The following is a 14,001-nucleotide window of genomic DNA, read 5'->3' on the forward strand; positions in this document are numbered from 1 at the left end:
GGGGGTTTTGGTTGACACATTGGGCTTTATTTTTTTGTAATCTTTATTTTGGCATCGGCTGAGGCCCCACATTGTGTAAATGCAGCTTATTATTGCAGATTTCGCTGTGGTTTTTTGAGGCAAAGGGAGTGGAAAGAGCAGAAGAAAGAAGTAGAAGAACTATACTTCCCATTCCTTTGATGCCGTTCTTGGATTTAGCTCAAAAGAAACACAGCAGAATCTGCAACAACGTGGGGCCTCAGCCTAGAAATATCTTTCACAGCTACAGGGGCAAAATTGGGCAGCAGTTAAAGAGGACATTCCAAACACTTGTCTGTAGGCAAATCTGACAAAAACAGATCTGCACCCGATGCACTTGAAGCTGATTTGCATATCCATAAATTAAAAAAATTTCTGCATTGTTTCATCAATTTGTAACCCCAAAGAAATGTTTCTGCTTCTTTTAAGGGCCCCCACACAATACTGTTATTAGCTTGGAGGGCATTTTAATCTAAAGCGACGGTATTCCATATAAAATTACTAGGTCCTCATTTGGTCATAGGATTTCTTTCAGATCCCTATTTCAGCAATTGTCAAATACATCTGAATATGGGTTGCAGAAATCCATATGCTTGCTGGAGTACAAAAGTGAGAAATAGAGCTAACATTAGTAAGTTCAATGCTTGTGGTTACCATCTCAGCATAACAGATCTGCTGTACTCTGCAGAAAGAATAGTAAGGGCCGTTGTTTCCAAAATAAATTGGAAAACATCTTAGCTATGAGTATACATTCCAGTCAGCAGGCCGCTTCCCCAGGCGTTATACCTCAATGTCCTCTTTTATATTAGCTTTTTTGAAACCTTGTGACATATTCTGAAAGTTATTCTGAAGTTATTTGGATGGCACATTATGCCTAGTCAATACTATAAAACAGGAAAATCTACTTCATACTGTGGCAAGGTTTTAGGTTTTGATAGCTGTTAAAGTGAAATTTTTAGGTAACTTTTCAAACCTAAACTGGTCTTAATATGTTCAGCATCAAGTAATGAGCTTCCCTAAGGTGCATTCACTAAGCTTTCTGTGTTAGGATTCGGGCGGAAACTCCACGGTGGCATGCGGGGGTTGCCGGCCTTCTCCTGATACGGACTGCAGTCTTCTTTTTCTGGTGCAGGGGTCATGCTGGGCCTGCTGGAGCATATATATTTTGAACTTCAGCTCCGGCTCACCGCTAGCTATTCAGTCCACTCTGGTAGTTAGCTCTCCTCTACTGTGTCCTGTGTTTCTCCTGCCTTGATCTCCTGGTTCCGCTCTTGACTCTTCTTTTGCCTTCCAACTCTGTACTCTTGTCTTTCCTGTTAATAACCGCAGCTTGCCTTCAAACTGTTACTCCTTGAACACGACTTGGTACCATCCGCTGCCTTCTGATTCTTCAGACCTTCGTCACAACTCTGAAAACCTTCTGGTAAGTGATACCAATTTTCAGTGGAAGGTACTGGGAAGCAGAGAGCTGAGTTCTATGGCCTACAAGCATGGAAAGCCTTACAATCAAGTCACGGGCATTGATGACAATGGTCCAAAATTATAGCCCCAGAGGCCACATGTGGTCTGCAGGATGCTTCTTTGAAATCCCTGGTCTTCCTAGTCACATTAACTCCTTCCAGCTCAGTGCCAAACTATTTTGTTGCACTGGGTGTATGGTTACACATCAGAGTACAGCGCTGTTCTGCAGACAACACAGGACCCTGCTTCATGGCTTCCTGGTCCCAGGAAGTTTCCGCAGTAAGAAAATTCTACAAATCCAGAAGATTAGCCCCTCAAATGCCATGAGGAACGGGTCTTTAGTGGGTGAAATTGATCCCCTTACAACTCTCTGGGGGAAGAGATCTTGAATTCTGAGGGGTTGTTGTGGGAGTCAAAGGACAATCAATGGCTTCTATATAACATATAGGGAATCTGTGAACCATGTACTGCAATGTAAAAGTATTGCAGCATATGGTACAGGGGATGAACAGATCCCAGGTTCAATTCCCATTGTGGGACAGCACAAAAAAAAAAAGGTTTTTTTAACCTCTCCCGGACCACCCATAGATTATTAACGTCCGGGTGGTCCCTCTCTTGTTCTGCAAGAATGTACCGGTATGTCCTTGCAGTTTTCAGCAGCTGCACAAAATCGTAACTACAGCCGGAACTCCCATAGCGGAGACAGGGACAGTTTATAAAAGGAATGGGAATGGCTATAAAAGAAATGGGAAATATATAGGAAGTACAGTATATACTTCTCCCTTCTCCTTAATCCACTCCCGCTCAAAAAACCGCAGCAAAATCTGCAACAAAAAAAAGCTGCATTTCCACAAAGTGGGGCTTTAACTTGAGGGGGATACCTATTTATTGGGTGTGTGTTACAGTAAGCCTATAAAACATAATGGAGGCCACTAGATTAGAATAATGCTTGGCGACGGTTTCCTGAAATTTCACTTAGTCAGAGAGTACCTTGCCTGGTTTGGTTTATTGTTGTTCTTTGCTAAATCAAATACTGACATTTTGTGCTAATAATGTTTTCCTTAGGGTCACATTAGATTTACTGTGCAGAAACATTAACATGTGTCTAGCAGTTCTTAAAATATAGGATAGCAAAAAGCTGGCAAGCTTGTGAATTACTGTCAGAAAAGAAAGCATGATTACTGAAAGAAATGAACCTCAGGAGGAGTCATGAATTATTAAGAGAAAGTGATGAACAACATCAAATAATCTGATATCATCCTCTAATTTACCTGGAATGCCATAGAATTTGCAATAGCTAAGAATATCCGGAGGGTCAGTGTTGCTTTGTAAGATCTGTGGCTCCATAAGCGATGTGCGCCTGCGGTTACACTCAAAGCTGTCACCAGGAAGCACAAGTATGCTGCAAGACAGAAAGTAATCATCTTATAATGTTGAACTTCATTACCAAGAAAAAAGCTAATTATTTATAGTTTATAGCTAATAATGAAGCACATATAAATTCCCCAGTAGAATCATTGATCATAGATTCATTTCCCCTTCCAATATACAGTAATAAGTTTTATTTATATAGTTTCAACATATTTTGCAGCACATTACAAATCAGAGAGCACATGTACAGGTAATATCAGAATTACAGAGTAATATCTTGTGTGGTACCAGTCCCAAAGAAACCCAACCCGATGGACTACAATGACTACCGACCTGTAGCACTGACATCTCATCTGATGAAGGTCCTAGTGAGACTGGTCCTGACACACCTACGCCCTCTAGTGAGCTCCGCTCTGGACCCCCTCCAGTTTGCCTACCGGCCAGGCATTGGGGAGGATGATGCCATCATCCACCTTCACAGAGCTCTCTCTCACCTGGAGAAACCCAGGAACACTGTGAGAATAATGTTCTTTTATTTCTCCAGTGCGTTCAACGTCATTCAGCCATAAGTATTGAGGGAGAAGCTGAACCTTGGTGCAATGGACCATCACCTTTCTAACTGGATCCTAGGCTACCTCACAAACCAATCAAAAATATAAAGTCAGTTGGCTCACCATTCCTTGTAATTAACTTCAAGGTGCACAACCTCAGTATGTGAGAGCCCGGGACTGTGTGTCTGACACTGTGATCTGTAGTACGGGGGCACCACAAGGTACAGTTCTTGCCCCATTTCTCTTCACACTGTACACTACTGACTTTAGTCACAACTCATCCAGCTGTTACTTACAGAAGTACTCCGATGACTCTGCTATAGTAGGCCTTATCACTGATGGCGACGATAGGGAATACAGAGACTTAAAGGGGCTCTATCAGCTAAATCATGCTGATCGAGCCCCACATATGTGTGCATAGCCTTTAAAAAGGCTCTTCAGGCACCGTAAAAGTTATATTAAACTACCCCCCCGTTTTAAAATAATAACCTAAAAAACAATGTGCTATACTTACGGATCGTGCACGCTGGGCGGGCATTCAGGATGTGTCTTCATCTTCTTCCCCGCCTCTTTTTCATCCGGTGTCTTCGGGTCCCGTCCTCCTCCGACGCTTGCTCGCGGACACTGAAAAAAAAAATAGCCTGGGCGCATGCGCAGTAGCCGTAGTAGAAGCCACGTGCTACTGCGCATGCGCCCAAGCTATTTTTTTTTTTATCAGTGTCCACGAGCAAGCGCCGGAGGAGGACGGGACCCGAAGACATCGGAGGAAGAAGAGGCGGGGAAGAAGATGAAGACACACCCTGAATGCCCGCCCAGGGTGCACGTTCCGTAAGTAGAGCACATTCTTTTTTAGGTTATTATTTTAAAACGGGGGGGTAGTTAAATACAACTTTAGCGGTGCCTGAATAGCCTTTTTAAAGGCTATGCACGCATATGTGGGGCTCTATCAGCATGATTTTGCTGATAGAGCCCCTTTAAACTGGGATTTTGTTGAATGGCGCCAGCAGAACCACCTCAGGATTAATGCTGGGAAGACCAAGGCGATGGTGGTGGACTTTAGTAAATGGAGAAGTGCTCCGATCCCAGTGGAGATCCAAGGAACATGCATTGAGATAGTGAATTCCTATAAGTATCTGGGTGTGCTCCTCAATAATAAATTAGACTGGGCTGATCACCTGGAGGCGCTGCACAGAAAGGGCCACAGCAGACTCTACCTGCTCAGTAGGCTGAGGGCCTTCAGAGTCCAAGGGACACTTCTTAGGGCCTTTTCAACTCTGTAGTTGCTTCAGCCATCTTTTTCGGTGAGGCCTGCTGGGGGAGCAGTATATCAACCAGGGACAGAAATAGACTTGACAGGCTGATCAGAAGGGCCAGCTCTGTCCTGGGGAGCACGGAAAAGCTCAAGACACAAAAAAGCTAGATAAAAACTTGGCAAAAAAATAAACAAAACAAAAAACAATTTAGGGACAGAATTATTGGCACCCGCTGTTCAGTTTAAAATGCAGCTCAAAATCAGACTCGGGGTCCATTCACACGGAGGAAAATGGTGAGGAATTTGGTGTGGAATTTCAGTGCTGAAATGCTAGGTTTCCTCTTTATTCCTTTTTTTTAAATGATTGTCAGATCAAGTTTTTATGCAATCAAAATGTTCAAATGATACAAAGTATCATACTATCCACTTATTTCTGTGCAGCTTTGAAAGAACAGGACAATTTGTCACATGTTTTGGCACGCAACATCACATCTTAAATGCTGCCACTTTTTAGATAAACTACGGCCCCTTTTCCATGTAAGTTGTAAAAGTGTCTAAACCTCTTGATAAATGTGACAAACTCCATGTTAGTTTTTGGCACAAATTACAACAGGGGTGTATGCCAACTACCAATATAGCAAGGAAGGCCACGGCTGTTTCACAGCGATGTCACCTTCCTATACACTGTGGCCATTAATAATAAAATTATCTCACTCTTGACAATTCATTCAGTTGTGTGTGCCCGGGATAGGGTAGGGGCAGGAGAGGTATAGTTGTGTTGTTTGATTGTTCTTACTATTTGTAACATTGTCTCCTTGGGGCTCCTATGTAATAGCCAAAAAGTATAACTATGGTGACTAATAAAAACATTATTCCTGTGTTTGGCAGCATCCAGTGTGCATGTTGTATGCATTGTATTCGCTAGAGATGAGCGAACAGTGTTCTATCGAACTCATGTTCGATCGGATATTAGGCTGTTCGGCATGTTCGAATCGAATCGAACACCGCGTGGTAAAGTGCGCCATTACTCGATTCCCCTCCCACCTTCCCTGGCGCCTTTTTTGCTCCAATAACAGCGCAGGGTAGGTGGGACAGGAACTACGACACCGGTGACGTTGAAAAAAGTAGGCAAAACCCATTGGCTGCCGAAAACATGTGACCTCTAATTTAAAAGAACAGCGCCGCCCAGCTTCGCGTCATTCTGAGCTTGCAATTCACCGAGGACGGAGGTTTCCGTCCAGCTAGCTAGGGCTTAGATTCTGGGTAGGCAGGGACAGGCTAGGATAGGAAGGAGAAGACAACCAACAGCTCTTGTAAGAGCTAAATTCCAGGGAGAAGCTTGTCAGTGTAACGTGGCACTGACGGGCTCAATCGCCGCAACCCAGCTTTCCCAGGATCCTGAATGGAATACACTGTCAGTGTATTCCCGTATACCCGATATATACCCCGATACCCGTTCCAACGGTGTGCCCCCCCACCTTCACCCCAGAAATACCCTGCAAGTCCCCTAGCAATAGAATTGGGGCTATATACACCCACAATTTTTACTACTGGTATACAGTGCCATTGTCTGACTGGGAATTCAAAGAATATATTGGGAATACAAATACCCTCATTTCTTGCTACTGCCATATAGTGCCAGTTTCTGACTGGTAATTCAAAGAATATATTGGGGTTACGTGCACCCACAATTTTTACTACTGGTATACAGTGCCATTGTCTGACTGGGAATTCAAAGAATATATTGGGAATACAAATACCCTCATTTCTTGCTACTGCCATATAGTGCCAGTGTCTGACTGGGAATTCAAAGAATATATTGGGGTTACGTGCACCCACAATTTTTACTACTGGTATACAGTGCCATTGTCTGACTGGGAATTCAAAGAATATATTGGGAATACAAATACCCTCATTTCTTGCTACTGCCATATAGTGCCAGTGTCTGACTGGGAATTCAAAGAATATATTGGGGTTACGTGCACCCACAATTTTTACTACTGGTATACAGTGCCATTGTCTGACTGGGAATTCAAAGAATATATTGGGAATACAAATACCCTCATTTCTTGCTACTGCCATATAGTGCCAGTGTCTGACTGGTAATTCAAAGAATATATTGGGGTTACGTGCACCCACAATTTTTACTACTGGTATACAGTGCCATTGTCTGACTGGGAATTCAAAGAATATATTGGGAATACAAATACCCTCATTTCTTGCTACTGCCATATAGTGCCAGTGTCTGACTGGGAATTCAAAGAATATATTGGGGTTACGTGCACCCACAATTTTTACTACTGGTATACAGTGCCATTGTCTGACTGGGAATTCAAAGAATATATTGGGGTTATAAATACCCTCATTTCTTGCTACTGCCATATAGTGCCAGTTTCTGACTGGTAATTCAAAGAATATATTGGGGTTACGTGCACCCACAATTTTTACTACTGGTATACAGTGCCATTGTCTGACTGGGAATTCAAAGAGTATATTGGGAATACAAATACCCTCATTTCTTGCTACTGCCATATAGTGCCAGTTTCTGACTGGTAATTCAAAGAATATATTGGGGTTACGTGCACCCACAATTTTTACTACTGGTATACAGTGCCATTGTCTGACTGGGAATTCAAAGAATATATTGGGGTTATAAATACCCTCATTTCTTGCTACTGCCATATAGTGCCAGTTTCTGACTGGTAATTCAAAGAATATATTGGGGTTACGTGCACCCACAATTTTTACTACTGGTATACAGTGCCATTGTTTGACTGGGAATTCAAAGAGTATATTGGGAATACAAATACCCTCATTTCTTGCTACTGCCATATAGTGCCAGTTTCTGACTGGGAATTCAAAGAATATATTGGGGTTACGTGCACCCACAATTTTTACTACTGGTATACAGTGCCATTGTCTGACTGGGAATTCAAAGAATATATTGGGGTTATAAATACCCTCATTTCTTGCTACTGCCATATAGTGCCAGTGTCTGACTGGGAATTCAAAGAATATATTGGGGTTACGTGCACCCACAATTTTTACTACTGGTATACAGTGCCATTGTCTGACTGGGAATTCAAAGAGTATATTGGGAATACAAATACCCTCATTTCTTGCTACTGCCATATAGTGCCAGTTTCTGACTGGGAATTCAAAGAATATATTGGGGTTACGTGCACCCACAATTTTTACTACTGGTATACAGTGCCATTGTCTGACTGGGAATTCAAAGAATATATTGGGGTTATAAATACCCTCATTTCTTGCTACTGCCATATAGTGCCAGTTTCTGACTGGTAATTCAAAGAATATATTGGGGTTACGTGCACCCACAATTTTTACTACTGGTATACAGTGCCATTGTCTGACTGGGAATTCAAAGAGTATATTGGGAATACAAATACCCTCATTTCTTGCTACTGCCATATAGTGCCAGTTTCTGACTGGTAATTCAAAGAATATATTGGGGTTACGTGCACCCACAATTTTTACTACTGGTATACAGTGCCATTGTCTGACTGGGAATTCAAAGAATATATTGGGGTTATAAATACCCTCATTTCTTGCTACTGCCATATAGTGCCAGTTTCTGACTGGTAATTCAAAGAATATATTGGGGTTACGTGCACCCACAATTTTTACTACTGGTATACAGTGCCATTGTCTGACTGGGAATTCAAAGAGTATATTGGGAATACAAATACCCTCATTTCTTGCTACTGCCATATAGTGCCAGTTTCTGACTGGGAATTCAAAGAATATATTGGGGTTACGTGCACCCACAATTTTTACTACTGGTATACAGTGCCATTGTCTGACTGGGAATTCAAAGAATATATTGGGGTTATAAATACCCTCATTTCTTGCTACTGCCATATAGTGCCAGTTTCTGACTGGTAATTCAAAGAATATATTGGGGTTACGTGCACCCACAATTTTTACTACTGGTATACAGTGCCATTGTCTGACTGGGAATTCAAAGAGTATATTGGGAATACAAATACCCTCATTTCTTGCTACTGCCATATAGTGCCAGTTTCTGACTGGGAATTCAAAGAATATATTGGGGTTACGTGCACCCACAATTTTTACTACTGGTATACAGTGCCATTGTCTGACTGGGAATTCAAAGAATATATTGGGGTTATAAATACCCTCATTTCTTGCTACTGCCATATAGTGCCAGTTTCTGACTGGTAATTCAAAGAATATATTGGGGTTACGTGCACCCACAATTTTTACTACTGGTATACAGTGCCATTGTCTGACTGGGAATTCAAAGAGTATATTGGGAATACAAATACCCTCATTTCTTGCTACTGCCATATAGTGCCAGTTTCTGACTGGGAATTCAAAGAATATATTGGGGTTACGTGCACCCACAATTTTTACTACTGGTATACAGTGCCATTGTCTGACTGGGAATTCAAAGAATATATTGGGGTTATAAATACCCTCATTTCTTGCTACTGCCATATAGTGCCAGTTTCTGACTGGTAATTCAAAGAATATATTGGGGTTACGTGCACCCACAATTTTTACTACTGGTATACAGTGCCATTGTCTGACTGGGAATTCAAAGAGTATATTGGGAATACAAATACCCTCATTTCTTGCTACTGCCATATAGTGCCAGTTTCTGACTGGGAATTCAAAGAATATATTGGGGTTACGTGCACCCACAATTTTTACTACTGGTATACAGTGCCATTGTCTGACTGGGAATTCAAAGAATATATTGGGGTTATAAATACCCTCATTTCTTGCTACTGCCATATAGTGCCAGTTTCTGACTGGTAATTCAAAGAATATATTGGGGTTACGTGCACCCACAATTTTTACTACTGGTATACAGTGCCATTGTCTGACTGGGAATTCAAAGAGTATATTGGGAATACAAATACCCTCATTTCTTGCTACTGCCATATAGTGCCAGTTTCTGACTGGGAATTCAAAGAATATATTGGGGTTACGTGCACCCACAATTTTTACTACTGGTATACAGTGCCATTGTCTGACTGGGAATTCAAAGAATATATTGGGGTTATAAATACCCTCATTTCTTGCTACTGCCATATAGTGCCAGTTTCTGACTGGTAATTCAAAGAATATATTGGGGTTACGTGCACCCACAATTTTTACTACTGGTATACAGTGCCATTGTCTGACTGGGAATTCAAAGAGTATATTGGGAATACAAATACCCTCATTTCTTGCTACTGCCATATAGTGCCAGTTTCTGACTGGGAATTCAAAGAATATATTGGGGTTACGTGCACCCACAATTTTTACTACTGGTATACAGTGCCATTGTCTGACTGGGAATTCAAAGAATATATTGGGGTTATAAATACCCTCATTTCTTGCTACTGCCATATAGTGCCAGTTTCTGACTGGTAATTCAAAGAATATATTGGGGTTACGTGCACCCACAATTTTTACTACTGGTATACAGTGCCATTGTCTGACTGGGAATTCAAAGAGTATATTGGGAATACAAATACCCTCATTTCTTGCTACTGCCATATAGTGCCAGTTTCTGACTGGGAATTCAAAGAATATATTGGGGTTACGTGCACCCACAATTTTTACTACTGGTATACAGTGCCATTGTCTGACTGGGAATTCAAAGAATATATTGGGGTTATAAATACCCTCATTTCTTGCTACTGCCATATAGTGCCAGTTTCTGACTGGTAATTCAAAGAATATATTGGGGTTACGTGCACCCACAATTTTTACTACTGGTATACAGTGCCATTGTCTGACTGGGAATTCAAAGAGTATATTGGGAATACAAATACCCTCATTTCTTGCTACTGCCATATAGTGCCAGTTTCTGACTGGGAATTCAAAGAATATATTGGGGTTACGTGCACCCACAATTTTTACTACTGGTATACAGTGCCATTGTCTGACTGGGAATTCAAAGAATATATTGGGGTTATAAATACCCTCATTTCTTGCTACTGCCATATAGTGCCAGTGTCTGACTGGGAATTCAAAGAATATATTGGGGTTACGTGCACCCACAATTTTTACTACTGGTATACAGTGCCATTGTCTGACTGGGAATTCAAAGAGTATATTGGGAATACAAATACCCTCATTTCTTGCTACTGCCATATAGTGCCAGTTTCTGACTGGGAATTCAAAGAATATATTGGGGTTACGTGCACCCACAATTTTTACTACTGGTATACAGTGCCATTGTCTGACTGGGAATTCAAAGAATATATTGGGGTTATAAATACCCTCATTTCTTGCTACTGCCATATAGTGCCAGTTTCTGACTGGTAATTCAAAGAATATATTGGGGTTACGTGCACCCACAATTTTTACTACTGGTATACAGTGCCATTGTCTGACTGGGAATTCAAAGAGTATATTGGGAATACAAATACCCTCATTTCTTGCTACTGCCATATAGTGCCAGTTTCTGACTGGTAATTCAAAGAATATATTGGGGTTACGTGCACCCACAATTTTTACTACTGGTATACAGTGCCATTGTCTGACTGGGAATTCAAAGAATATATTGGGGTTATAAATACCCTCATTTCTTGCTACTGCCATATAGTGCCAGTTTCTGACTGGTAATTCAAAGAATATATTGGGGTTACGTGCACCCACAATTTTTACTACTGGTATACAGTGCCATTGTCTGACTGGGAATTCAAAGAGTATATTGGGAATACAAATACCCTCATTTCTTGCTACTGCCATATAGTGCCAGTTTCTGACTGGGAATTCAAAGAATATATTGGGGTTACGTGCACCCACAATTTTTACTACTGGTATACAGTGCCATTGTCTGACTGGGAATTCAAAGAATATATTGGGGTTATAAATACCCTCATTTCTTGCTACTGCCATATAGTGCCAGTTTCTGACTGGTAATTCAAAGAATATATTGGGGTTACGTGCACCCACAATTTTTACTACTGGTATACAGTGCCATTGTCTGACTGGGAATTCAAAGAGTATATTGGGAATACAAATACCCTCATTTCTTGCTACTGCCATATAGTGCCAGTTTCTGACTGGGAATTCAAAGAATATATTGGGGTTACGTGCACCCACAATTTTTACTACTGGTATACAGTGCCATTGTCTGACTGGGAATTCAAAGAATATATTGGGGTTATAAATACCCTCATTTCTTGCTACTGCCATATAGTGCCAGTTTCTGACTGGTAATTCAAAGAATATATTGGGGTTACGTGCACCCACAATTTTTACTACTGGTATACAGTGCCATTGTCTGACTGGGAATTCAAAGAGTATATTGGGAATACAAATACCCTCATTTCTTGCTACTGCCATATAGTGCCAGTTTCTGACTGGGAATTCAAAGAATATATTGGGGTTACGTGCACCCACAATTTTTACTACTGGTATACAGTGCCATTGTCTGACTGGGAATTCAAAGAATATATTGGGGTTATAAATACCCTCATTTCTTGCTACTGCCATATAGTGCCAGTTTCTGACTGGTAATTCAAAGAATATATTGGGGTTACGTGCACCCACAATTTTTACTACTGGTATACAGTGCCATTGTCTGACTGGGAATTCAAAGAGTATATTGGGAATACAAATACCCTCATTTCTTGCTACTGCCATATAGTGCCAGTTTCTGACTGGGAATTCAAAGAATATATTGGGGTTACGTGCACCCACAATTTTTACTACTGGTATACAGTGCCATTGTCTGACTGGGAATTCAAAGAATATATTGGGGTTATAAATACCCTCATTTCTTGCTACTGCCATATAGTGCCAGTTTCTGACTGGTAATTCAAAGAATATATTGGGGTTACGTGCACCCACAATTTTTACTACTGGTATACAGTGCCATTGTCTGACTGGGAATTCAAAGAGTATATTGGGAATACAAATACCCTCATTTCTTGCTACTGCCATATAGTGCCAGTTTCTGACTGGGAATTCAAAGAATATATTGGGGTTACGTGCACCCACAATTTTTACTACTGGTATACAGTGCCATTGTCTGACTGGGAATTCAAAGAATATATTGGGGTTATAAATACCCTCATTTCTTGCTACTGCCATATAGTGCCAGTTTCTGACTGGTAATTCAAAGAATATATTGGGGTTACGTGCACCCACAATTTTTACTACTGGTATACAGTGCCATTGTCTGACTGGGAATTCAAAGAGTATATTGGGAATACAAATACCCTCATTTCTTGCTACTGCCATATAGTGCCAGTTTCTGACTGGGAATTCAAAGAATATATTGGGGTTACGTGCACCCACAATTTTTACTACTGGTATACAGTGCCATTGTCTGACTGGGAATTCAAAGAATATATTGGGGTTATAAATACCCTCATTTCTTGCTACTGCCATATAGTGCCAGTTTCTGACTGGTAATTCAAAGAATATATTGGGGTTACGTGCACCCACAATTTTTACTACTGGTATACAGTGCCATTGTCTGACTGGGAATTCAAAGAGTATATTGGGAATACAAATACCCTCATTTCTTGCTACTGCCATATAGTGCCAGTTTCTGACTGGGAATTCAAAGAATATATTGGGGTTACGTGCACCCACAATTTTTACTACTGGTATACAGTGCCATTGTCTGACTGGGAATTCAAAGAATATATTGGGGTTATAAATACCCTCATTTCTTGCTACTGCCATATAGTGCCAGTTTCTGACTGGTAATTCAAAGAATATATTGGGGTTACGTGCACCCACAATTTTTACTACTGGTATACAGTGCCATTGTCTGACTGGGAATTCAAAGAGTATATTGGGAATACAAATACCCTCATTTCTTGCTACTGCCATATAGTGCCAGTTTCTGACTGGGAATTCAAAGAATATATTGGGGTTACGTGCACCCACAATTTTTACTACTGGTATACAGTGCCATTGTCTGACTGGGAATTCAAAGAATATATTGGGGTTATAAATACCCTCATTTCTTGCTACTGCCATATAGTGCCAGTTTCTGACTGGTAATTCAAAGAATATATTGGGGTTACGTGCACCCACAATTTTTACTACTGGTATACAGTGCCATTGTCTGACTGGGAATTCAAAGAGTATATTGGGAATACAAATACCCTCATTTCTTGCTACTGCCATATAGTGCCAGTTTCTGACTGGGAATTCAAAGAATATATTGGGGTTACGTGCACCCACAATTTTTACTACTGGTATACAGTGCCATTGTCTGACTGGGAATTCAAAGAGTATATTGGGAATACAAATACCCTCATTTCTTGCTACTGCCATATAGTGCCAGTGTCTGACTGGGAATTCAAAGAATATATTGGGGTTACGTGCACCCACAATTTTTAC

General features: G+C 40.9%; 1 protein-coding gene across 1 annotated transcript in view; it reads right to left on the reverse strand.

Annotated features, from left to right (window-relative positions):
• The window catches only part of SCD5 (stearoyl-CoA desaturase 5), a 140,978-nt gene that overhangs the window by 23,324 nt on the left and 103,653 nt on the right, over positions 1 to 14,001 (reverse strand). The window contains exon 2 of the mRNA XM_075283922.1: positions 2,751 to 2,881. Coding sequence (XP_075140023.1) covers positions 2,751 to 2,881 — 131 coding nt within the window. The remainder of the gene's footprint in view (positions 1 to 2,750; positions 2,882 to 14,001) is intronic.

Source organism: Leptodactylus fuscus, chromosome 1 (assembly GCF_031893055.1).
Source record: "Leptodactylus fuscus isolate aLepFus1 chromosome 1, aLepFus1.hap2, whole genome shotgun sequence".
In the NCBI taxonomy this organism is placed as follows: domain Eukaryota; kingdom Metazoa; phylum Chordata; class Amphibia; order Anura; family Leptodactylidae; genus Leptodactylus; species Leptodactylus fuscus.